Source organism: Heteronotia binoei, chromosome 6, assembly GCF_032191835.1.
Source record: "Heteronotia binoei isolate CCM8104 ecotype False Entrance Well chromosome 6, APGP_CSIRO_Hbin_v1, whole genome shotgun sequence".
Classification (NCBI taxonomy): Eukaryota; Metazoa; Chordata; class Lepidosauria; order Squamata; family Gekkonidae; genus Heteronotia; species Heteronotia binoei.
In genome coordinates, this window is record NC_083228.1 from 34,215,365 (window position 1) to 34,241,854 (window position 26,490).

General features: G+C 41.3%; 1 protein-coding gene across 3 annotated transcripts in view; it reads left to right on the forward strand.

Moving 5' to 3' along the window:
- The window catches only part of PCDH15 (protocadherin related 15), a 475,582-nt gene that overhangs the window by 270,844 nt on the left and 178,248 nt on the right, over window positions 1-26,490 (forward strand). For all 3 annotated transcript variants that reach the window (XM_060241241.1, XM_060241242.1, XM_060241243.1), the window contains exon 18: window positions 4,830-4,958. In XM_060241241.1, coding sequence (XP_060097224.1) covers window positions 4,830-4,958 — 129 coding nt within the window. The remainder of the gene's footprint in view (window positions 1-4,829; window positions 4,959-26,490) is intronic.

Consider the following 26,490-nt stretch of genomic DNA (forward strand, 5'->3'; position numbering starts at 1 on the left):
ATGGTCCATGGTCATCCGATGAAATTTAGTGGCTGAGTGGGGATTCAAACCTGGGTCTCCTTGATCCTAATCCAGCACTTGAACCACTACACCACAGCAGCCCACATGATCATTGTGATACAGATGCAGATGTGCATCCAGATGTGTATTTATACCCACATCAGCTTATATGCAGAAACTGACTCCTGGATAAGAGCACATTTATGTATGGCTACCAGTATACAGAGATGCTGGTGCTATATATTCACAGTTGTGTTTATACTTGTATAAACTTTGCCTGAGCTTTGCCTACAATTTTTCTCTTCAGTTTCAAGGTAATTTCTTATCTCTGTCTCAGACTACATTTAAATCAATACATTGATTTAACATCAAAGCTAAGACCATTTTCTTTGTGAATTTTCTCTTTTAATTTCAGTAGGAGTTTATAATAGCAAGATATATGTTACAAAAGCCTTCAACTTGTTCAGTTGCTCCATTATTGGAAAGTACAGAAATACCTGTGGGAAGGGGAAAGGAGTGAGTGAGCTGAGTGGGTAACAAAGGCAGATACAAAGAAAGAACTGTGATGATACACAAAGAAGTGAGCACTGTAGGATCAGAAGACCTGTGGAGAGTGGGGACCGCAAAACTGAAGTAACACAGAGATGCAGAAAGGCTTGTGGTGATGCTCACAGAGTACCAGCTGTTGTAGGGTGCAGAGACACTAAGCAGGTTTGCAGAGATGTCATGACAAGAGACCTCTTAATATGGAAAAAAAAGAAAAAGGGGAGGGCAATTTAAGGACTGAATACATACCTATAATGATGCAGGGTCATGAAGAAGAGAAATTGTATGTTATGGGGTGTTGAGTGTGGAGAGGAGAGAAAGGGATAAAGAGAGATCTGTTCTAAAAGTGAGTACTGTGTAAGACAGAGAAAAATTGAGTTGAAGTATGAGAAAGGAACATACTGAATTAAAATTGTTTCAACAGTTATTTTTTGTTGGTGTGTTTTCATTTGGCTTTTCAATATAGACATTTTAAAGGATCTTCAAAGATGTGCAATGTAAATGCTGTAAGATTTAAATTTTAAATATTGTTCCCACACAAAATCATGCAGTTGGTTGCCAAGGAGCTTAATTAAGTTAATAAAGTAGTTATTTCTCTATTGACTGTTATTTCCATAGCCAACAGAAACTACAGTTGAGTGGTAGTTGAATTTTGAAAAACACAACTAGCCTATTTATATGAGCAGTGCTAATGTTAGCGAAGTGAGCAGTTGGGAAACTATCCTTTGTAGTAGCTCTCTGTTTTCCTTCATTCTTACTGCCTAGTCTGCCTAGCATTGGATAATAAAGGACAAGTGGAAAATTAGGGTTCTTGGCCTATTCTCTCTCTTGTCCTCTTACAGGTTGCATGGCATTAAAATTCCAGCAATTTATGCAATGCCAAAGTAGCTATACACATTGAATGCCTGACTGACAAGCATCCTAGCAAGCATACAGACCTTGGCAAAAAAAGGCAGTTTTAGGAGAAGGAACCCTGGGTTTTACTTTTTTAAAAGACTAGATTACACAGACTGTGGTCTGCTTACAAGGAAGGACTACAGCCAGCCATGTGAAGCTGCAGGCTAGAACTCCCCCGCCCCTTACCAGGCATGGGTTGTGATTATACACTGCTTGATCCAAAGCAGTTCCTGTATTTCTGTTTACAGACTTTGGTTTATAACAGGCAAAGTATAATAAATTGGCCAGGGTTGACACACCTTAGTCTCTGACGTACTTTTGGATTTCCCCCCCCCCCCTCAACTTTTAGATTGGAAAACTCTTGCTAAAGAGATCATTATGCATATTTATAAGTACGTTAAAGTATCATCATAAATCAGTCAATTCTGGCTTCAATTATAGGGCCGGATACTTGAGTTTAAAACAAAAGAAAATGCTGTCACTTCTAGTTTGACCCTTGGTTACCTCGCTGAATTGAAGTTGAATCAAGAGATGGCTGAATCTGCACAGATAATCTATAAGTGGGCAATGCTGATGTGGACATAGTTCTTTCAGAGGCTTGAATGCTGGATGATTCGTTATGCTAACTTGTGCTGTTCCAATAAATTGCAAGGATATCTTGAAGAATGATCAGAGATTTAGTTGTAAGCAAGGGTGCAATCTTGCCTTTTCTTTCTGTCTTGTCCTTTTTTAGGTTTCAGTGCTCCAAAAAATCAGTTTCTTGGCCCTTCACAACTAGCAGACAGAAACTACTCTAATGTTATAAGACAGAATGGGAAAGAAAAGGCTCAACAAAGATGAAAGCTTACTAGTAAAACATGCTGGGCTTAATTTCCATTATCTCAGGTAGCGCATCTGGAAAAGTCTCTGTATGAAAACTTGTAAAACTACTCCTAGGAAACAACATCAGTTTAGGGGAGAATGCTCATTGTAAGACTTATTCCTATATTTTAATGCAAAATCTGTTTGAAACAGAATGTGTCAAGAAACCAAAACCTCTGAGCAACTGCCTCCGCAGACCACTGCCACCAGTTTATGAATCCCTGAGGTTAGGTGCACCCAAGAAGACCAAAACCTTTTAAAAATTCACAGATTTTTATTAAGCGAACAAAATTAAGAATACTATTAGGCAACACAGTCTGTAGAATCAATTAGTAAAAAAACCCAGAATACTTTCTGACACCTGGCAATAACTTGTGCGCCATTCAAAATAGCAGAGTCCAAGCTAGAAGCTTTATACATCTGTGCCATGGGATCAAAACTTAGCGTAGTGTCTCCCTTTTCTAAGGGCCAATTATAGTTTCCTGCTCTCTGACATCAGGTGGTCTCCAGAATCCAATCAAAGTGCTTGTTTGCTGGAGCCTTTCAACATAATAATAATAAATAATAATAAACTCACTCTAGGCTCCCCACTCCCATCTAGTTACTGAACTAAGCACCGATTTCTTCATTTAGTCAATTGCCATCTTCTGGTATCAGACCTTGAAAGAGATATGGATACTATCTATAAGATGACTAATTACAAACACCTGCAAGCTGAAGCAGACCCACTATTATTCATGTTAACGCTTGGTGAAACTGAGGTGCTTTGCCTCACAATGGAATGGTTTGATAAAGCCTGCAGCTTCTTATTCACTATGGTCTATGATTTCTCAGTCACATTTTTTTTCCTGGTTACTAAATCTACACATTTTTATTGCAGTTCAACTTTTAAATGGGCTATAAAATCAATTTGAATTTACTATGCCTCATGTGCTTCATGCACGTTTTGCTTTTTTGCATTGATAGCAAAACTGGAGGTATATTTCTTCAAATGAAGACCTGATTCTCAGAAACAGCTGATGCAGTAAACCTGTATCTGGACTATACCACTTCAGAGTGTGGGTGCTCACATGCACAAAAAAATGCCCTAGACATAGAGACACAGAGTGTTGAGGAGAATGACATGCTACATTTCTATGTGCAGGTGTTTTTTTTTACATGGAAAACCAATCCATATGAACTCCTACCTGAAGTAGTACAGCCTAGTTGTAAATTTTCCATGTCATTTTCTGTGATGGCTGAACTATTAGATATGGTGGCAGCAGTTCTGTGCATTTAAATGTAGACCTGCACTGATAATAGTACTCCCAGCACTGAGTTGGGAAATTCATGGAGATTTGGGAGCAGAGCCGGGGGAGGGTGGCATTTGGGAGGATGGAGAATTGAATAGGAATATGATGTTATAGTCCACTCTCCAAAGCTGTCATTTCCCTCAAGAGAACTGTCCTCTGCAGTCTGGACAGCAGTTGTGATTCTAACATACCCCAATGTGGGGGGAGCGCATGTAGGTAGCCTTGCCTAGGGTGCCAAAAAGCCTGGCACCAGCCCTGATAGTCACCAATCCAGAAAACTCAAGTCTAGAGAGAAAAGCAAGATGTCCAACTTCTTGGATGCGCTGTGTGGTCCAGAAACAAACACATACTCCATTTGACACAGCATGTCCAGTTATAGGGCAAAATGCTAACTTAGGGCGTGATGACATGATTGCCCCTTAGAACAATATTCTGATGAGATTAGCTTGAAGTAAACAGTGTGTTGGGAAACATTGAATGAGATTCCTAGGAACTGACAACAATCTAGAGGAACTTGTGATGTTATGCATAAATATAGCGAATGGTTGCTTGACAGCCCTCTCTTGTTGGAAGAGGAAGCTACCAGGGATGGCTGATAGGTGTTAAGTGGTTTCATGATTATGTTAAACAAGTCAGGGAAGGTCAGGCCAGGTGGGTTTGCTGGAGACCCATTATTGCCATTGTGTATGGTCTTAAGGTGGGGACAGGGTCATTAGTGGACAAACCCATAACTTTACAGCTTACACAATCTCTTCCCAGACATGTCTCTGGCCTGTGTTTGCTGACATCCATTTTGTGTGACACTAGAACCATTTTGCAGGCCAAGCAGTGCCCAGAATGTGTGATTTTGGAGTGTATTTAAGATGAAAGGTGCCGAGTTCTTCCTTCAGCAGGAGGAGGGGTCTGGGGTTAAGATGGTCAGTTTGGATGTGGTAGAAGAGGGCTAGGTGGTATAACAACAGTGAAATTACTTGTGACCTCTGACAAATTTAAGAAATAACACTCTTGCCTTTGTCCATATTTTCTGTTTTATGTCAACCTCCCTGCACTTGGAAAATGCAAGAGATTTTTAATAAATGTGATCAGAAAGTGTTGTTTTCTTAAACTACCCTGATGTCACATAGATTTTAATATTATTATTATATTGCATTGTTGACTATGCTAAATACTAGTCTGTTGGTTTTTAACACATAGAAGAATATTCAGATCATAACTGTATCCTTTTCCTTTCAGACATCAACCGCTACTGTGAATGTAGTCGTAACGGATGTAAATGATAATGGGCCAGTCTTTGATCTTTTTCTTCCTAAGAACCTTACTGTTCAAGAAGAGGAAGCCAATGCATTTGTTGGTCAAGTGAGGGTAAATATAGCATAATGATTTGCAAGATTATATAGTTTGGTTTAAACATCATTCAGAGCCAGAGCTTAATTAAACTAGCTGTGATCATGAGACATTAATATCTGATTGAAAAACCTTTGTTTAGGATTGCCAATCTTCAATTGGGGGGCAGGGGACCCCCCTAGTTTGGAGGCTTGCCCCACACTTTAGGGTTATCAGAAAGCAGGGGGGCAGGGAATGGCTCCTGGACACTCCAGTATATCCAATGGTGACCAATTCCCATAGAGGTATAATGGAGAATTGATGTGTCGGCGTCTTAGGGTTGCCAATCCCCAGTTGGGGGCAGGGGATCACCCAGTTTGGAAGCCCTCCCCCACTTCAGTGGTATCAGAAAGCGGGGGGGGGGAGGTAAATGTCTGCTGGGCACTCCAAGTTTCAAAAAGATTTAAATGGACTGCAGCCAAATCACTTCAGCTTTGTCACATCTACACTGACTTCCAGTTTGCTTCTGGGCTCAATTCAAGGTGCTGGTGTTGACCTTTAAAACACCATGAAGCTTGGGACCAGCATATCTTCTCAGTCATAGCACCAAAACTTTGAAAATCTTTCACCTTGAAGATTATCATTGTTATCCAGCGGTGGGTAACACTTCTTTGTTTGGTTTTGTGTATCCCCAAGCTGGCCTTCCTCTCTGGTTGTGTTATTTGTACTGTGACATTACATGTTTTTATTGGATTGTTGAAATATACGCCCAGAGAGAGAGAGAGACTGAATTTTAAATGTCTAAAAGTTTTAATTTTGAAAAATAATTATGCTAACCACCATGGAGAACCTATCTAGATTGAAAGGCAGCATAGAAGTGTATAATCAAGTAAGTCCTTGCAGGGTGAGGTCCCAGAAATAGCACTTGGACAAGACTGCTTCCTTCTAGGACTACTACAACTTCAGTTTTAGCTGAGAGCCTTGCTGCTTCAACTGCTTCACACTGACAACATCATGACTACCTAGTAGTTGCTCATTTGCTGATAGGAAACCTGAGCCAGATCCAAGTAAGTGTCCTAGAGGGCATTCCTGTTGCTAAAACCCAATTATCCAGTTGCCCACCTATTCATTGCTTGTTCTTTAGGAACTCTTCTCCTGCAACTGACAGAAGACAGAACATGGTGGGCTGTTCAATCTGTACAATGCAGCCAGAGTTTTTTTGTTTGGGTTTTAACTGATATCATTAATTTTAACTGTTTCAACTGCCCTGAGGATTTTTATATAATTGAAAGACAGCATATAAATATTTTAATAATGTAGAAAGTGAAATGTGTGGATGATTTATAGAACTCACAGATCCAACTCTGTGTGTCACATATAACTTGGGGGGGAAAGTGGTACGACTTCATCTTGGTGCTGCTTTTCCCACTTCAGCTTCACAGAGAGATTGGCTTTAAGGGCACGACATAAATCAAACTGAAGCTTTCAGCCAGTCTCTAGTAAAGCAACCAGTCATGATCTCCCAAAATGTTCCCTAGTGTTCTGGAATTACAGCAGTTCTTCCAAAAACACAAGTAGCAATCCAAACATAATAGATCAAGATCAAGAAAGGATTGCTATAGTTTCACAATACATGAAGAAACGTGGATTAATCAGAGAGGTGATTGTGTATGTACAATTTATGTATTTATTTAGGAAACACGTAGGTTTCCTCTTCAGCTCAGGGTGTCTAGTATAGTAAAAACAAACAAAGCATAAAGCATAAAATCATAAAACCATTAATAAAAGCCAGCAATAAAGTTATTGATTGGTTCCCATAACAAGCCACAATACAACAGGTTATTCCAGAAATTATCAAAATATTCATCATAATGCTGCAGAAATAATAAGTGATTGCATTCCAGCAGGATACAGGCCATAATAAAACAGCCAGCTAAAAGCATTTGCCGCTGAATTTACCTGGGGTCCCTATTTGTGCCCAGCAGGGTGGTGTGGCAAGCTGGGGCAGGACTCCATTTTCCCAAGACACTCCAGCACTTGCACATGGCTTCACACATCTTTGCGTGTCCCCAGTGGCTCTGTTCATTGGTCAGCCAGGTTATGGATGGGTAAGTCAGGACAGGTGGATCTTAGAGGACAGATCAGAGAGGGCTTCGTTCACCTTTGGGAGCTTTCCCATCCTCCTACTCCTTGTTTGGGGTTTTTTGCACTTGATTGTCAGTTTTGAATTTGGGTTCTTTCACTTTGTCCTACTGTCTTGTCACAACTTGCTAGGAATTTTTGGCATTTGAGATGGATCCATTTGGGGGAAACTGGGCCTGTGTGCCCATCATCCCAGTTTGGCCTTAAGGGATCTTGGGGGTGGAGGCTTAGGAAGGCATGCCCAGCTTGAGGATTGCAGGGCTCTCATCACTCCCCCCGCATGGCAGGGAAACATAAAGTGGCCTGTGTCCAGGTGTTCCCATTTTGCTGCCATCCCAGGGTCTCCTTTTTGCAGGTGGAGTAAGGGTTGGGGTTTTCCATCAGGCAGCAGATTACCGTATATACTCGAGTATAAGCCGAGTTTTTCTGCCCAAATTTTGGGCAGAAAACCCCCCTCCTTGGCTTATACTCGAGTCAGTGGTGTAGGGAGGGGGGGCGGGGAGGGCGGGTCGCCCCAGGTCTGGGGTGTCTGGGGGGCCCCCGCACATCGTCTCGCTGCAGAAGAGGGCCCCATGGCCGAGCTCGCTTCTCCGGCCCTCTGGTCACCGCCTCCTCGTCGCCCGGCTCCTCTGGCGCCACCCGCGGGGGCTGGCGGGGTCCTCCCTGCCGGGGACCATTGGCGGAACCGGCTGCCGACCCTTCCCAGCCGCAGCCGCTCCTGGCTGGACCCCTGTTCGCAGTGGCTCCTCAGGTGCTGGAGGCGGCAGATCTGGCTCGGGCTGGCCGGGCGCCGTCGTCGTTTCTTCCTCGTCTTCCTTCTGCCTCGACGGCAGCCTCCTCGCTCCCTCGCTGCAACTGCTCCTGCAGCGGCTTCGGCGAGCGGAGGATCATGTGCAGCCCAGTGGAGCGGCGCCTGGCCAGGTTGCGGGAGTTGCTGTCGGCGCGGCCGGGCGAGGGGACCGCGGGCGACCCGGGGCTGGAGGCGCTCCTCGACCTGCTGCTGTGCGTCCACCAGGAATGCAGTGGCGCCCCCCTACGGCGGGAGCGGAATGTGCAGCAGTTCCTGGCCTGGGGTGAGTGAAGCGGCGACCAAGCGCCACCCTGCAGGGCGGGCGAGCAAGAGGGCTTCTGCACATGTCTAGAGTGCTTGCTTTCAGTTCCGAAAAGTCTCTGCTGCGGGCGTTGGAGCTGGCAGGCAAGTCTGGGGAAAGGCGGGGAGCACGCTGAACATGTATAAAAAGAACAGGAAATCTACCTATCTATCCCGAACCGGATTCAGAACTTAAAGTTAGGGAGGAGAGTTTCAGCCTAAAAATTTAGTTTCAATTATAAGGAACTGAGATGGGAGATTCCTGGAGTTTGGGGAGGGGACCCCAGTGGGTTATAATAATGCCATAGAGTCCAGCCTCTAAAGCAGCTGTTTTATTCAGGAAAACATCTCTTGGGTTTGGTGCATAGGCGGGAGCCGCGGGAGCACCAGCCACGAAGTAAAACAATTCACTGTATAGGGTATATGAAAGGTACCATAGGTTTACCAGTAACTGCTGCGTTTCCCACCCTCGGCTTATACTCGAGTCAATAAGTTTTCCCAGATTTTTGGGGTAAAATTAGAAGCCTCGGCTTATATTCGGGTCGGCTTATACTCGAGTATATATGGTACTCAACTCCTGGATCCACCATCCAGTGCTAAACCAAACCTCTACAGCCTGTAATCAATAAAATTGTGACCTGTTTTACTCCTCTGACCAAGTTTTCAGCCACTTTTTTACTTCTGGGTCCACTAAAGATGGCATGAACTTCAGTCAAAAGTCTGGGTAAAGAGAAAATTCTTGACCTAATACCTGAGTGTCAGAGTAGTTACCAGATAGTCCCCAAGGGGGTATTATTCCAAAGTTGATGCACCATCACTGAGAAATCTCTTTCTCTGGTCACCTTATATCTGTAGGTATGGGCACAGAGAAACAGGACTTGGGAAGATTATCTTAAATGTAAAGAGTGATGTGAAATTTGAGTGTGCTTTTTTTTCCTGACAGCCCCACTGTAAGTTATTTATATAATTGAAATACAGTTGTATGCATTGGATCTAGTATCTCAGAAATACTTGTGGCATTTTACTATCCTAGGCCAGCAAATACACTTTTAAAAACTATATTCCTTGTTCAGGCCATGAGAGTCCAGGTAGCACATGACAAGACACCTTTTCTAACAAAGTATAGCCTAGGGGTGTCAAACATGCAGCCTGAGGGCCAGATCAACTCACTGTCATCTACTTCTTTCTCTTGTTCTTGCTTCCATCTGCATCACAGCTTGCTTTGCCAAGCTTGCTCAATTTCACAGGAGCTACAGAGCAAAGCCTGTTTTCTCCATTGACTGACCAGCACATGAAGCAACTTATGTACAAAAGTTCACAATGTCCAGCCATTTCATGTTTTCCCTGGGTCTTAGGCTCAAAGCAGTTAGCCGTGAGATTTCTGTAATGAATATAAATAAATCAAAAGTAGGTTTGCCTGAACAACTCCTGAACTACATACTTAAGATTGCTACAGTATATGCATTGTCTACAGATTTTGATGCAATAATTCAGAGCAAGAAGTGTCAGTTATCAGAAATAAAAAAAACCAAAATATTTCACAAGTGCTAATATTTTAAGCATGTTTTAAGTTTTTAAAAAATCTTTAATTGTGTTTGTGTCCTTTATAAAGTTTATATCTCTGCTACCTGACATTATGTTTTATGACACACACGGCCTGGCCCAGCCCTCATAACAAATGAGTTTGACACCCCTTTCTGTCTTGAATTCTTCCTTTCTTCCTTTTATTCTTAGGTAGAATAGATTGATACTACTCAAGACCTGTGGGAGGGAGAGAGGGAAGGAAGGAAGGAAGATTTTACTGGCATTGGAACTCATCACAAACCAGTCCGGATTAGTTTCTTTCATGGGCTGCTAGTGGTTGCTCTAGGATTCAGCCTTGAAATACAAACAGCAGTGTCCATCTTCAGCAGTGGTAGAAAGGAAGTGTGGAGCCAAAGGTAGCTTGACTGTCTCTTCTCCTAGAACCCAAAAAGATGAGAGATACTTAGGGAAGCAAATGTATTCCTAAGCACAACATACATAAATAAATGGCTAGACAGGTAGTTTTCCTTGTTAGAGGGCAATCTGAATGGTTATGTCTCACTTGCTATGATTAGGTTTCTTTAGTTAGTACTAAAAAGAAAAGTAGTCCAGATATAAGGTTCTACTTACAGGCCAAAATTGTTTTTTCTGGCTATTTCACTAGTGGGTGCATTCATATGCTTTCTATGGCCCTCATCATTGATCCAAAATAAATTATTGGGAAAATGTTAAACAGATCTCTTCCAATTGAATGTAATGATGCCTTTATTTGAATGTGCTCTTGTACACAGTAGTGGAAAGCAAGCAAGAATGTTTCATAGGGTTCACCCTAACTACTTAATGCCTATGGAGTACCAGGCTGTAGCAATAGAGCTCATTGTGTATTAGGAACTAGTAGCAAGTGATAATATCCTATAAAGCAAAAGAGCTCTCAGCTGGAGTCCTTGAAGGCAGTGCCATTGGAAAATCTCCTGCTGGGCATGGGAGAATGCAAAGAAGATTAAAAGTCCAAAACTAAAAAGGACAAGTCTCAAAGTATTGTGGATGCATGTCGAATCCTTTTAACTCCACAAAGTACTGACTCAACTGTGACAATTGGAGTTGTACCAGATTCCCTACTGTTCTTTTAATTTTATTATTGGGATCCCCCAAAGTCAATTTTGAGTGCAATATCTTTATTTTTAAAAAGAAGAACTACTGTGAAGCAGAAAGATTCAAGAGTTCAAATGCATGCAACTGACAGCGAAATTCAACCACTTCAAACTACTTTTCTTCCAGCTATTCTAGTATGTAGAACATTCAACCATTTGATCAAAAAGTTGTATCTGAATTGGCTTGCAAGATCAGGTATAATATTTACAACTAGCATGTTTAGGGAGGCGTGTGAATCACTCAGTTCCTAAGTCTCACAACGGAGTTGTAGTGCTGGTGGAAAAGGAGACATATTGATATAGAACACATGAACACAAATGAAGCTGCCTCAATCAGACCATTGGTCCATCAAGGTCAGCGCTGTCAACTCAGACTGGCAGTGGCTCTGTGGGGTCTCAGGTGGAGGTCCTTCACATCACCTACTGCCTAGTTCTTCTAATTGCAGAAGCTAGGGGTTGAACCTGAGTCCTTCCCCATGCAAAGCAGAGGCTCCTCTATTGAACCACAGCTGTTCCCCTAAAAGAAGTTATTGCTTGTTGTTTCTTTTCCAAATGAATGCCTTGAAGCTTCTCTGTACCCATCGATTTGATTCCTTCTCCTCTTCCTGTGTCAATAACGTATTCCTTTCTCATCACTCTGGTTAATGCTTCTATTCTGATAATGCATAGTATCATGGAGTCATCTTTGACGCTTCTCTTTTTCTTCCTTTTGTTGAATTTCTGCACAAACTTGATGCTCCCGTCTTTTGAATGTTGTTATGATTCTTTTTCTGTGCGCAGGTTTATTCTTTCATTATTCCTAGTCTAGCTTCATTTAAAAAAAAAATCTGGGTCATCACTATATCTACATGCTTAACTCTTCTATCTGCTTGTATCTTTGTTTTTAACCATGGCCTATTATGCACTCACATCGTACTGCAGATTTTCAGAGCAGGGATATGTCTCAAATATTCGTGGGGGTATTTTCTAATTAGGATTATTTGAGAGTCAGTATAGTGGTGCTGGACTGGGATCTGAGAGACTGAGGGCTAAATCCCCAATCAACCATGGGAGCTTGCTTGGTGACCTTGGGCCACTCATATACTCTCAGCCTAACTAACATCACAGGGCAGTAGCAAAAATAATATGCAGAAGATAAGAATGATGTACACTTCTGTGAATCCCCTTTGGAGAAAAAGGCAGGATATAAATGAAGTAAAGGGAAAAGATCTAGTTACAGGCAAGAAAAGATTGTCAGTGATTTGTTCATAGAAGGTTACAAGGCAATCTGGAGTTCAGGTCCTTTTCCTTTGGCTCCATGATACAAATTTTGCAAAGTCCTCCTTCTCCATTCTTTTGTATAGAGTTCCTAGAAATCTACTAAGGCTATCCCATTACCCCCATGTTCTTCATCTAACCTTAAAGAGCCCATCATATTATGAAAACTGAACTTTTATTTTTGGCTAGGAAAAGAGAGAGCTGGGACACCTTGTTCAGGGGCTTGTAGAATTTGTCCATTTGGCCCAATTTGCTTGAAGCTTGGGAGTTTTGGGGAACACAGGCAGTAGTCAATCTGCTGCAATTTTGGTGTCATTTGGTTGAAAAACAGCCACTCCAGCTCTCCCCAAAATTTCCCCATTGGGATTAATGAAAGAGCAATTACAATGGCTATTTTTGTTTGGTTTTTTAACATGGCTGGCTGGAGCTCTCCTTCTAGGCTGCTGCTTGACTGCCATTTTAGCAATCAATGGAGAGATGTGAGGCTGCACAGAAAGTAACCAACTTTGGATGTTGGTAAAATCAAACATCGTTGTTCAATTTGCTTGAAAAGCAGGACTATGTTCTGTGCAGATTTGGTGCAATTATCTTTATAAACACATACCCTAGACCCTCATGTGCATTCTTCTTTGAAAATAATGGTCCCAAGCTCTGGAACCATATGGATATGAAGCCTGAAGTGGTAATGTCCTATCCTAAAATAAGCAATCCCAGTAAGCCCCCACCCCAGAAACCTGTACCCAAATTATAATGAAACGTTCTCAGCACAACCCTCTAATTTCGCCAAATCAGTGACACACCAGTTTATGCTATATGCAATACCTATTGGCAAATTATGATGATGATGACGACCACAATACATATTAACAATTTATAGAGAGCAAAATCTTAATTTCTGGACTGAGCATCAATCTCACTGAAAGATTAATGTAACATGGAATATAATATAAACTGAAAGCCAGTTTGGTGTAGTGGTTAAGTGTGTGGACTCTTATTTGGGAGAACGGGGTTTCATTCCCCACTCTTCCACTTACAACTGCTGGAATGGCCTTGGGTTAGCCATAGCTATCACAGAAGTTGTCCTTGAAAGGGCAGCTGCTGGCAGAGTCCTCTCAGTCCTCTCAGGGTGTCTGTTGTGGGGGGAGAAGATATAGGAGATTGTAAGCCGCTCCGAGTCTCTGATTCAGAGAGACGGGTGGGGTATAAATCCGCAGTCGTCATCTTCTTCTTCTTCTAATTACACAGGTAAGAATTCCACAGAATCTTACTGTGGTCTACCTAATGAAATGGTAGAAAAACTGATGCCAACACTTTATGATCAGTTCTCTTTTTTAACCTATTGAAAGAGCGCTATAATGGACAGACTACTCCCAATTTGAAATGTTAGCTGAATAAACTGAATGTGTAAGGAAATTATGACATATTTCCTAACATTCTAATTACTACCTCCTAGTCAAGGATCATCCTGTTCTTTAGTTATTTATCTTTAAAGTCACAGTGGGAGTCCTTTCGGGAGGAAAAAAAGCACATAGATTATGCTGGAATTAACTTCCCTGCATTATTCATAATTACAAAGTGCAAACTATTTCCCATTTTGAAAAAGCTGCTCCACACAATATGGCACTGCAGGTTACATTTCAAACACTGACATGTAGGATCTAAGCTGCCTACATCTCTATGGTGAGTCTAACTATTATTGATTCTTCAGGAAATAAGTTGACTTCATTAAGAGTTAAGCACACTTCTGTAGGTGTGTGAATTATAATATTTGTAATCCCTCCTTATCTTTTCCCACAATTTCCTTGCATGAATGTCATGAGATTCTGCTGGGAGGTAAGCCTGCTGGGATTCAACATTGAATGGGCTTTGTCTACAAAGTCAAAACTGGGCTAACTTCTCCAAACAGAGGCAGCGACACTTTCAGTTCACTGGGACCTGTTGCTGGAACCAAGAAGTATGCTTAATGGATTTAAGTCAAGTCAATCTTTATTGCATTAGCAACAAAATGCCATAGTAACCGACAACCAGACCTTAATGGATTTAAAGACATTAAAGGCTGATCACTTCATTTGTTTGTTTAGAAAATGTTTGTGCTGCCTCTCCAGAGGAACCTGCTTGATGCAGCTTACAAAACAAAACCTAATAAAAACATAAGGCATTGAAAGTTAGTATTAATAAAAAGCCGGGATAAAAAGAAACACTTTGGCCTGATACCTAAATAGGTGCCAGGCAAACCTGAAGGGAAAGGGCACCTCACTAATGAAAAAAAAATGCCCTTCTGTGGTAATCATTGGCCTCGCCCCCGATGATGGGAGCACAGAGAGCAGGTCTAAAAAGGAAGATTTTGAATATGTAAAGCTGCCTTACAGTGAATTAGACCACTGGGTTCATCAAGGGTCAGTATACTCTACTCTGACCGACAGCGGTTCTTTGGGGTCTCAGGTCTTTAATATCACCAACCACCAAATCCTTTCAGCAGGAGATGGCAGGAATTGAACCTAGGACTGTCTGCGTGCCAAACAGATGCACTACCAGCAATGTTAGCATCTTGAAAACTTTTATCTAGTAGGATTAGGGAGATTTTTCTGTGCTATTTTGGGTGGTATAATTTATCATGCGACACCTTTTTTAAAAAATCAGATTGTGGTGTTCTTTTCTCACTAATTTTATCAAAGTGGATTAAGGTTTACCACCTCTGCATATTCTCCCTAGAAAAATACATTTCTCTCTCATGGAAGACCTATGTCTTACACACACACACACTAAAAGCTTTCTTTCTAAAAGTCTGCTGACCACTGCAGTTTGTTATTATGCATCCCAAGGTTAAATGATGATCTAATTCCAGTGTGTTTTCCCACCAGTTGGATGGCCTCATTAAATATTTAATTTTACATTACCAAAGGGTAAAAATCTACAACACTGAATGAACGGCTCTAAAACAAAGGTTAATTGAGAAAGATTCTGGATAAATGCTAGATTCATGGGGTGTTCCTGATGACAAAATAATTTTTTTTAATGAAAGGCCACAATTTAGGAAACGGCCTCTATACACTAGAGAAGATAATACTCTACACTCCAGAGAAGATACTATACACATATTTGCCCAGCAACCCTACCCTCTCTGTGTCTGATACTTTTTACAATACCACACCCTGTTGCCATTTTTGGGCTCTTTTAGGTTAGCATGGTAAAAAATGTTGGGTACTTCCCTCATAAGTGGCACTGTGAAAGCACAACATTCTTCTTCATGAGGCTTTCTGGATCCTACAGTAATGGAATCTGAGGGCAATATATTTAAATCTTAATCTTTACTGTTAGTTCTTAATGTGTCAGTGCCTGCAAATATATTTGCACTGTGCATTTTAAATTTTTAAGTGTCATAGCAGAATGTTGTTCCATTGGCTTCCCAGTCAAAACACATATATTCAGAATGGAGTCCCTGACTCCAGGCTTAAAAAAAAGAAAGATGTAGATTATAAGGTAGAGGAATGACCTAAGGTTATTACTGGTGATCAGCAGAATGAATTGGAATAGTTCCTATACCAAGATTCATTGGATTATGTCACACATTTATAGGCCACAGGCTATTTAGAGAGAAAGTTGTATCCATGATTAAAACTTTGTGCCACATGTTAAGCTTGGATTCCAGAACTCAAGCAAGGGATGTAAAGATCAAATCCTTAGAGCTGTAAATCACTCTTTTTAACACAAGGAAACACAAAGGAATATTTTTGTGTGTTATGTTGTCATTTGCTTTTCATACTCTGATCACTTCATAAGTCTAGCCTTCATGTCCAAGGTATTACACCGTCTGTTGTGTTACTGGATTTGCTGGGGTCTCCTCTTTTGGGGGGAATTAGCAGAAGCAGACCAGAAGTAGAGCTATTTTGGAGCGGAGCTCTCTCACTGATAATATTCAGAAAGAATACTCCAGATTTAAAATAGTTTAAAATGTTTATTTCAAAAAATATGCAGGAATACAATCACACATAAGCAACCAATCAAGAGGCTAGGAAAATAGGAGTGAGGAATAGAGACATTCAGGTGATATTTCCTGTCCAGATGTGTAGAAGTCCATGTAGAAATTGAAGATGGGGACGTGCACAGCCAGCATGACACGTCAAAGAGGCCCATTACTTAGAGTAACAGGGATACAACCTTTCCCAGCACACATAAAGCTGTGATTTGCTCTCAGGTTATATAGTATTCTGACAGGCAGGACCCCCCCCCCTCCCGAAATATGAGCGAGTTAACTATCTTTGATGGGCTTTCCTGATAATTCTGAATAGATTCCTAGTTTAAAACAAAAGGTGAGAATGTATTCCTGATGGCTGCCAGGAAGGGCCATAATGGTTTAATGTTTGAGATTAATTTTACCTCAGCACTCTGATGGAGGAGACAGGAAAGAAAGGGGGGTTGTGCAAAGGATTTGCACATTAGCATAGGGCAACACAATAAGTACCAGGAAGGGGTATTGGAGACAAGGGAGGATTAGGCAGCAGTTGTCAGTTAGGTTTTAAGATACCTAGATAGAACCCATAGTCTTTTTACACTCCATTGTACGGTGGGGGAGAGGCAGGAGAGTGGAATTAGCCTTGAGGATCCAACCTTATTTAGCCAAGCCTGGGCAAGTTTTCTGGCCTAAGCAGAATGTTTTCACTTGCCCTGTTTTGTAGGATCTCTAGTTCAGGTACAAGTATGGGACCCCATTAGGTATTGGGGTGCTTCCACAATCAGGCAGTTCCTCTCAGCAACGACTACACAATGCACAGATGCGACCAGACTATAACAAATCTTATAGACGCTTTCAAAGAACTTGTTTGTTTTTATGTTGACTGAGTTTAAGAAATGTATCCATCCATTCATAGAAGGAAAGTGTCACTTATCAAAGGAGACATTCCATGAGTGGTCTAACTCAGTGAGAGTACTGTCCCCAAACATGCACCGTCTCACCATTCCTTTGTGACAGTCACTGGCAAAATGTAGCTATTGAGCTACAGATTATTCATAGGATTTTTCGAAAGAACCCTAATTTATATTCAGGCAAAGCTTCACTTTAATGCAGTGCATTGATTTGGTGCTGAATATCAACAAAATCGCTTCAAGATAAGTCTGAGACAAATATAGCAGTATTTATCCCACTCTTCCATGTGATAATTCCATACACAGATATTAGCTTAACAGTATTGATCTGTGACCATAATGTACACAAACATTTCTGTATTCAAAGCAAAGCAATGGATGACTATTTGTCAATCTACATTATCTATACAGACAGCAGCACTTGGCTTTTCTTGTGCAAGAATTTGGAATATGTTGGCACAGAATATTTGGGGGGGGGGGGCAGAATACTGCAAACATTGTTAATAGTCCACATGGGTTAATTGATGCTTTTCATTTTCAATTATACAAGATATACATGGCCCAGCCCATCAAATGTAAGGATGTATGTGCAGAATTAGGTACATTTAAAAATCAGATGCAATAGCCAGGGGAGAATTAGGGTAATAGGTAAAAAGGTAGTCCCCTGTGCAGGCACCAGTCGTTTTTGACTCCGGGGTGACGTTGCTTTCACAACGTTTTCACAGCAGACTTTTTACGGGGTGGTTTGCCATTGCCTTCCCCAGTCATCTACACTTTCCCCCTAGCAAGCTGGGTACTCATTTTACCAACCACCTTCAAACTGTTGTTTTTTAAAGCAATACTCATGTATCCATATCTCCATATGCCTATTTGGCCCAGATTTATTGATCACTTAGGTATGCACTGTAGTCCTAACTTCTGGTTTCACTAATGTTTGTGGCACAGAATAGTTTAACTTTTTAAAAAGCAGGAGTAGTCACAGGCTGCAGTCCTAATAACATTTTCTTGGGAGTAAGCCCATTGATTAGTGTCATGAGTCCTGATGAGGAGGAGCTGGAAGAGTTAACAGACCTGAAAGAATTGCCAACCAGCTCCTCAGCTGAACAACCAGCAACTGGCCCATCAATCACTCTCCCCACATTCCAGGCACCAGTGCCATTTGTTGACAATCAACCTCCTCCAGGCTCTCCCCCTCTCATCTCAAGAGTTCAAAGCAGGCTCTGAAAAGAACTTTCAGAGCAAAGACCATGAGGCATGTGGATGCTTCAGATCTCTTAGCCCTGAGTTCTAGCAGAGTCGCTGCCACCCAGGGAGCAGGCTGATTGAGGCTCCCATATAACTCCCACCCAGGCCCTGGTAACCTTGTGGAAGCAACAAGTCGATTCTCCGGCTTGCATCCATGTTCCTTCCTGATTCCAGACCCTGGCCTGCTTGAATTCCTTGGCATCCTGATCCTTTGGCTTTTGGACACTGACTTCTGATTCCAGTTTGCAATTTTGCTTTGGTGACTTGGCCCCTGCTTGACTTCCTGGACTTTTACCTTGGACTGGCTTTGGACTCCCGCCTGCCTGCACCCTGAGAACGTGGCAATTAGCCTAGGACTTACAACTGAACAGACCTGATGTAGGATTGCTTTCATAATTGTGTAAGAATGGTCCATTGATTGCTGTTAACCACTGCTGTTAAAATGAGGTTCCATGTTCAAAAGAAACATATTTCTGACAGATGTGAGGACAACTAAGAAAAGATTATTGTCTTCATCATGCTAGTGCCTTCCTAGATGACCATTGTCGGAGACAGATTGTGGAATGGATTTTCTCTTCCTATATATTAAAGTGCATAAACTAAAGTCACAGTTGGACCTAGAGTTACCAGCTCTGAGTTGGGAAATACCTGGAGATTTGGGGGTGGAGCCTGAGGACAGCGGGGAGAGACCTCTGCAGAGCATAATGCCATAGAGTCCACCAAAGTGGCCATTTTCTCCAGGTGAACTGATCTCTGTCACCTGGAGATCGGTTGTAATAGCTGGCGATCTCCACCCACCCTCTGGAGGTTGGCAACCCTAGTTTGACCTCTTTGGAAGGGTAAACAATGATCAAAGACTGACCACAGCTCCCTGCTGCCCTTCTTTTAAGGAGAGGGAAATAGCTAGGCATTTTCTTTCTCTTAGTTGATCGTTTTTAAAATGTTTAATCCTGTTATTAACTGTATGTATGTATGCATGTTTTGTAATTGATTGTAGCAATTTTACCTTTGTTCTCTCAGCACAATTTATATCAGTTGCTGTAACCAGCATTGGTTTTATCTGTATTGTTTTTTTGCTGTGAATAAACTAACTATGAGAGGAGAGGAAAATGTTTCACAACTACTCTACGGAGGAACATGTGAAGAAAGTTTTGTATCCTTGTGGAACTCTCTGCCATTAAAACCTGGCCCATTTAAATTGTCATTGTGCAGGAAACAGAAGAGTTTTTATATTAAGTCTTTTAAAAACGTTTTTACCCTTTTCTCACCCTCTCCTTTGAAGATACATCCTTGATTCTTTCAACCTCTTAGTTAATTCAGTTAATTCAGATTATGTAACATAGCTTTGATGAATTCTGACATGCAGAAGGTTTTTAAAAGCCTTTATTTTCTGTACAGACATTTTTGTGTAAACCTTTGGGGATCCAGATTTCTAATATGTCTTTAATACATTTTTTATTATCTCTGTCAACAGTTAGGAGACATTTCTGCCTCTACGATAAATTGCAAAATACATGTTTACACAAGTTAATTTGGCAGTTTAATTTTAGACAGTGATAAATCTTTTTAAATTTACTATTGGCTTAATGGGGTTGGTTGTAATCCTGTTAGCAGCTGTTTAATTGCTTTCATGTCGCCCTTGTTCGAAGCAGAACTCTCTGAGAATGTGCATTGGTTTTACTTGCACACATCTGGCATGGATTAAGTCTATGAATATATGGTATGCTGCTGCCACCTGAACTAAGGCCATCCCTCAATAAAGTCAGATCCTTTTGAACACTGTCTTTTCTAGGGATGCCAGGCCCAATTCAATAAATAGCTGGGGACTTTGAGGTTGAAGCCAGGAGACTTTGGGGGTGGAGCCAGGAGCAAGGTTGTGACAAGCATAATTGAGCTCCAAAGAGAGTTCTGGCCATCACGTTTAAAGGGACCGTGTGCTTTTTAAATGCCTTCCCTCCATTGGAAATAATGAAGGACAGGAACTTCCTGTTTGGCTGGAAGACAGTCTGCAGCTCCCTAACAGAGGGGGATTTTATTGTCACTGTTCAGGGTATTAAAGACCCCTGATAAGGTCTATGCTCATTAACCCTAGGCAAGGGTTAACCCAAGACGACTTATCTTCCTTTAATGCTGTTGATATCGAACTGGAGCAGTCAGGGAGCTGACTCCTTCATTTCTTGATGTCCGGCAATGGAATGTCAACCATCGTCTGCAGTGACTCTAAAGTGACTTCGGTCACTTAAGGCTGTCGGAATCCAAGCACTCTAGAAGGACTGATTTTAATTGCAAGAAAATAGCAGCCGGGGGAGTTGAGAACATCTAAAAGGTAGACTCATCATTCTTATCTTCACTCTGAGAGACTTTGAATATAGTTTAAACACTGAGTGGATTAATAACAGACGAAGGCAAAGCATAATTGAATGGGAAAAAAAAAACTTTTACCTTGTTAAGCTGAGCTCTGTGGCTTTGGATGTGAACAACAGCAAAAAAAAAAAAAAACCCTTCAAGATAAGAGTGAAAGTTGGCAATGGGAGGCTGGTGACGCAGAAGAAAGAAAAGAGAGTTGCCGTGTATATATGCCCATAAACTGCAGAACCTAGAATGAACTGAGCTGAGTGGGGGCATAGCAGGAAAAGAATTCAGCTTGTGAAAACTGAACGCCGTAAAAACAATTGCCTTCAAAGATATTTTGGAGAAAAGACATATTGTTGTGAATTTTTGTGGTTGCGGTTTCTTCATGCAGCTCAAAAAACTGCGAGACTAGACACGAGATCAGTCTAAGCTGTGACAGGAAGTGAAACTAAAAGGGGCTGGACAATAAATCAGAGCCTATAAGGACAACAAGAGCTGTGACATCCGACCTTTGAACTAGGAAGGAATTGAGTCCAAGACTCAGATCAAGAAAGACGAAGAGAGACCTCTCTAGGCTGGAACTGTACCATAGAGAAATAACGATTGCCATTTTAAAAGGGAGAAAAACTGTCAAAATTGTTAAAATTCAATATCTTTGCTCAGGAAGAAGGGAGAAAAACGAAACTAGTCTCATCTGAAAGAACTGGCTCTAAGCTATTGGATTGGATGCTAAATTTTATGTGGGGATTTTTTTAAGGTTTGGTGATTTTTTATATGTCAGTAGAAAGAACAACACGTGCAAGAGCCCAATCATTTGACAAGATGCAGTCTCAATTTGACGCTCTGGAGGCAAAAATGTTAAAAGCTATGGACAAATTGCATTTGGCAATAAAAAAAGATATTAAAAAAGAAGTTGGAGACCTTAAGAAGGAGATAGAGAATTTTAAGGAAGAGACTCAAAATAAAGTGAAAGAGGTAGAGATGAAAGTGGATACACAGGCCTCTGCCTTGCTAAAAATTCAAGAAAAGGTCATAATACACGACTGTAAGTTGCTGGAGTCACAAGTGCGTCTAAGAGGGGTACCTGAAAAAGAAGATACAGACTTAAAAGGCTATATGGTGGATATCATCACTGAGTACATAGAAGAAGACCCTGACAGATTTAAGAGTATGTTGGAGGGTGCCTACAGAGTCAACTCAGTTTATGCGAAAAATAAAGGTCTGCCAAGAGACATCGTCATAAGATTAAGATCAAAAGAGGTGGCAGAGAAAATTTTGAGGAAAGGGTACCAAAAAGCCTGGGCAATAGAAGGGAGCAGAGTTAAAATAATGAAAGAGCTACCAAGAGAAGTGATCAGCGATAGGAAAAAGTACAAGAAGCTAACCGATCAGTTGCGTGCAGAGGGCACAAGATATAGATGGATAATACCAGAGGGTCTTGGATTTGAACAAAATGGCAAAAGGATTACAATAAGAAGCGAACAAGAGATGCATAGCTTTTTTGAAGAAAATAAAGAACCAACATCATAATGGAGTACAAATTACTATCTTGGAATATAAATGGACTAAATTCACCACAGAAAAGAAGGAGAACATTTCATTGGATTAAAAAGCAAAAATGTAATATAATTTGTTTACAGGAAGTTCATATACAACGCAAGGACAGTAAATTTTTGTGGAATAGAAATTTGGGGTTGGAATTTTTTTCACTAGCAGAGCAAAAGAAAAGAGGGGTGGTTTTTTACATTAAAGAACAACTTGACCCAAAATTAATCTTTAAAGACAAAGAAGGAAGATACATTGCTGTTGAGGTGACGATAGAGGCGAAAAAAACGTTACTACTAGGACTCTATGCACCCAATGGAGCGAAAGACAAATTCTTTAAAGACATAAATAGACAAATGGACGAAGAGACTTATGACCAGGTATTGATGATGGGCGATTTTAATGGGACAATACAAAACAACCTTGACAGATCAAGTCCAAAGAAGAATGATAAAGAAGGGAAGCTGCCCAATTCTTTCTTTGAGTTGATTAAACAGGAAAATCTAGAAGACATTTGGAGAAAGTTCAACCCTGAGGTAAGAGACTATACATTTTTCTCAGCAAGGCATAATTCTTTTTCCAGAATTGACATGTTGTGGGGTTCCCAAGGCTTGGGCCTCATAACAAAAAAAATTGAGATTCTTCCAAAGGTTTGGGCGGACCATAATCCAATATGCTGGTCAACAAAATTGCAAAGAAAATCAAGAAGATGGAGAATTAATGAGGATTTACTACAAAATAAAGACACTGTATCATTCTTAGAAAAGGAGACTGCAGCATTCTTCCAAATAAATGAAACGGATGTTATGGAATATCCAACAGTATGGGACACTTATAAAGCAGTAATGAGGGGTATATTAATTACATTGAATAATAAAGACAAAAGAGCAAGAGAAGAAAGGCTGTCAGCACTGCAAAATGAAATAGATAAAAAAGAAAAGGACTTAAAAAAAAGACCAAGGAAATAATGAAGGACAGGGGCACCTTTTTGGAGGGCTCATAGAATTGGACCCCCTGGTCCAATCTTTTTGAAACTTGGTGGGTGTTTTGAGGAGAGTCATCAGATGCTATGTTGCAAATTTGGTGACTCTACCTCAAAAAACAGCAGCCCCCAGAACCCCAGATACCCATCAATCAATTCTCCATTATACCCTATGGGAATCAGTCTCCATAGAGAATAATGGAGTGCCAGCAGATGTCCCCCCCCCCATTTTCTGGTGACCCAGAAGTGGGGGGAGGACCTCCAAACCAGTGAATTCCCTGCTCCCACATGGGGATTGGCAAATATAGTCTTTTCTGAAACAAAAATATATTTGTTTGTTATTTATTTTATATCCCGCCCTACCCCGCAAGCAGGTTCAGGACTGCTCACAACACATAAATGCACAGTTTAAAGGATTAAAACACAATACTGTAGAAGTTAAAATTAAAAAAAAAATGGTTATGAGCAAATGGCCAAATTCCCACCAGTTAATACATAAAAATACTTCTACCTTATACAATGTAATAGATGGATAGGGCAGGTGGGTCAATCTAATATTGTGTCTGCTGTCTCAACCAAAGATCTTGCAGAAGAGCACTGTTTTACTGCAGAATGATTGTAAGTCCTGGAGAATGGTTGTAGTGGTGTAGTTTTGTGTAATGCAGTTTGGTGTAGTAGTTAAGTGTGCAGACTCTTATCTGGGAGAACCGGATTTGATTCCCCACTCCTCCACTTGCACCTGCTAGCATGGCCATGGGTCAGCCATAGCTCTGGCAGAGGTTGTCCTTGAAAGGGCAGCTTCTGTGAGAGCCCTCTCCAGCCCCACCCACCTCACAGGGTGTCTGTTGTGGGGGGGGGAAGGTAAAGGAGATGGTGAGCTGCTCTGAGCTCTTCGGAGTGGAGGGTGGGATATAAATCCAATATCTTCTTCATCTTCTTCATCTTAAGTCCCACAGGACCATAATCTCAATTGGGACACTGTTCCACCAGGCTGGAGCCAGAGCTAAAAAGGCTCTGGCTCTGGTTGAGGCTAAGTGAACATCCTTTAGACCAGGGATCACCAGCAGATGTTGATTTCTCTGAGGAACATAGCAGGAAAGATGGTCCTGTAGATATGGTGGTCCCAGACCACGCAAGGCTTTAAAGGTCAATACCAAGACTTTGAATTTGATCTGGTACACCACTGGAAGCCAGTGAAGCTGGCAGAACACAAGCTGTATATGTGCTTATACTGAAGTCGCCATAAGGACATGTGCAGCTGCATTTTGAACCAGCTGTAGTTTCTGGTTCAGTCTCAAGGCTAGCCCTGCATAAAGTGAGCTACAGTAGCCCAGCCTGGAGGGGACCATGGAATCACTGTAGCTAAGTCATAGAAAGAGAGATAGGGGGCCAATTACGTGACCTGCCAAAAGATGGAAAAAGGCTGATCTGGCAATAGTCATGACCTGAGCCTCTAGTGAAAGGGAGGCATCCAGAGTCACATCCAGACTCCTCACTGTTGACACTGCTGCTAACACCCCACTGCTGCTAACAGCACCCCGTTGAGAGCCCGATCCCTGATTCCACCCCCTTGCAGCTCAGGCAAAGGACCTCTTTCTTAGATGAATTTGATTTCAATAAATTCTGCTTCAACCAGTTGGCCTCCAGTGCGCTGGCCAGAACTCCTAGGGTGGTATCTGGTTGGCTGTCCATTAATAGATATAGCATCAGCCCAAACCCGCAGACCGGCTGGGCAAGAGGGCACATATAGATATTAAATAACGTAGAGGAGAAAATTGCCTACTTGGGATGCTGCATACCAGAGGTTAATGTAGTAAAATCCTCTCCCCAAGTACCACTCTGTCCTCAAACTGCTTGTATTTTGGATTATGTGTGTGCCTTTAAATGTCAGCTGGAGAATAGCTGCATGGGCAGGGTGAGCAGACAGAGTCATGTGGGTCTTCCCAGTGAGTGTATGAACCATGTGAGAAAGGAATTTAAATTGGAATTGGAACCATATGAGAAAGGAAGAGAAACCAGTGCAGTCCCTCTGTTTAATTTGCATTGGTTCCAGAAGTTGTGTATAGTAAAATTGAGTTTACTTGAACCTCATTATGGAATGGAAGAAAACTTCACCCCCTGGGCTTCTCTCCTTTCATTTCCCTGTTAGTCTGAAAAAGTTAGTTGAAATATAGCAGATGGTTACATTCAGCAAATCCTATGAATAAATTGCCCCAGTGAGATCACAAAAGTGTGTAGTTGCAAACTCTTTATTTTGGCTGCTTTGTTAGTGTGTGGGGGTGTGTTCACTTTCATTTTGTGGAAATGCAGCTGCTGGGGGATTGGGAAATGAAGACTGTATTTATTTTAGGGGATGAGAAAGTCTCCTGGCTTCACCCCCAAAGTCTCCAGGCTCCATCCCCAAAGTTCCCAGATATTTTCTGAGTTGGACTTGGCAACTCTATGTCATTTAGTGCTTTCCCTGACCCAGCCATACCTTGACTTTAAATACCTTTAAATACAGGAGAGGGAGAAACAGTCTGGAACTTACAAGGTTGTGAAGTACTTTGCAGAGACACCTCCCCAACACACACACCTCCTGTTGTTCTATACACAGCAGTAGTAAATGTTAACAAAAGATGACTTTCTGCCTATAGTTCTGCTGGAGGAAGCACAGAGTTTTTATCTAGGAGTGCAATGGAAGCAGCCACACAGAGATATCCCCAGTAAGATGTTGTTTGTGAGGTTGTGTTAATAGTCAGACAGAAATAAAGCTAAAGGCATTAATGCTTATTGTGTTGATGTAGTACAAAAGGAGAACATGAGTGTGATTTTTATTAACAATTTTAATTAACTTTTAATTGATTTCCATGAAGATAAATGGTTTTATTATACTGCCGCACACTGAACACTGGAACTGGATATTAAACATCTCCAGAAACTTCCTGACACTGCTGTTGATAACTGGAGACCTTAGTGTTATGGTATCTTCTGGGATCACTAACAGGCTCTTTTGTAAGTGTATGCAAATGAAGCTGTCTGATTCAAAAGTGCACTTCATTTCACTTACATGACCTAAATTTACTAGGCCTTCGTGTAATTAATGTGAGGAAAAGAGTCCAAATTAAACGATGTCAGTCTAGTATGTGATATTCTGTGGCCTTTTCTTGGCTTCAGGAAAATAGTCAATGTGCCTTACTAAGTGGGACTTCCAGATTTGCTTTCACAGAAGTGATTAAAAATCAAACATTGACATCTGACTGCATAGAACAAAATAGGAGTCGATTGCACCTGAGATTGCACCAACTTAGTTTTATTCAGAACGTAAGCTTTCGTTCTTATTTTATGTATTTTCGTGTCTATTGTTACTATAAGAAGTATATATGATGAACAAGAACACTGTTAAACATGGGGGGGAAATTACCTGATTATAAAAAACAC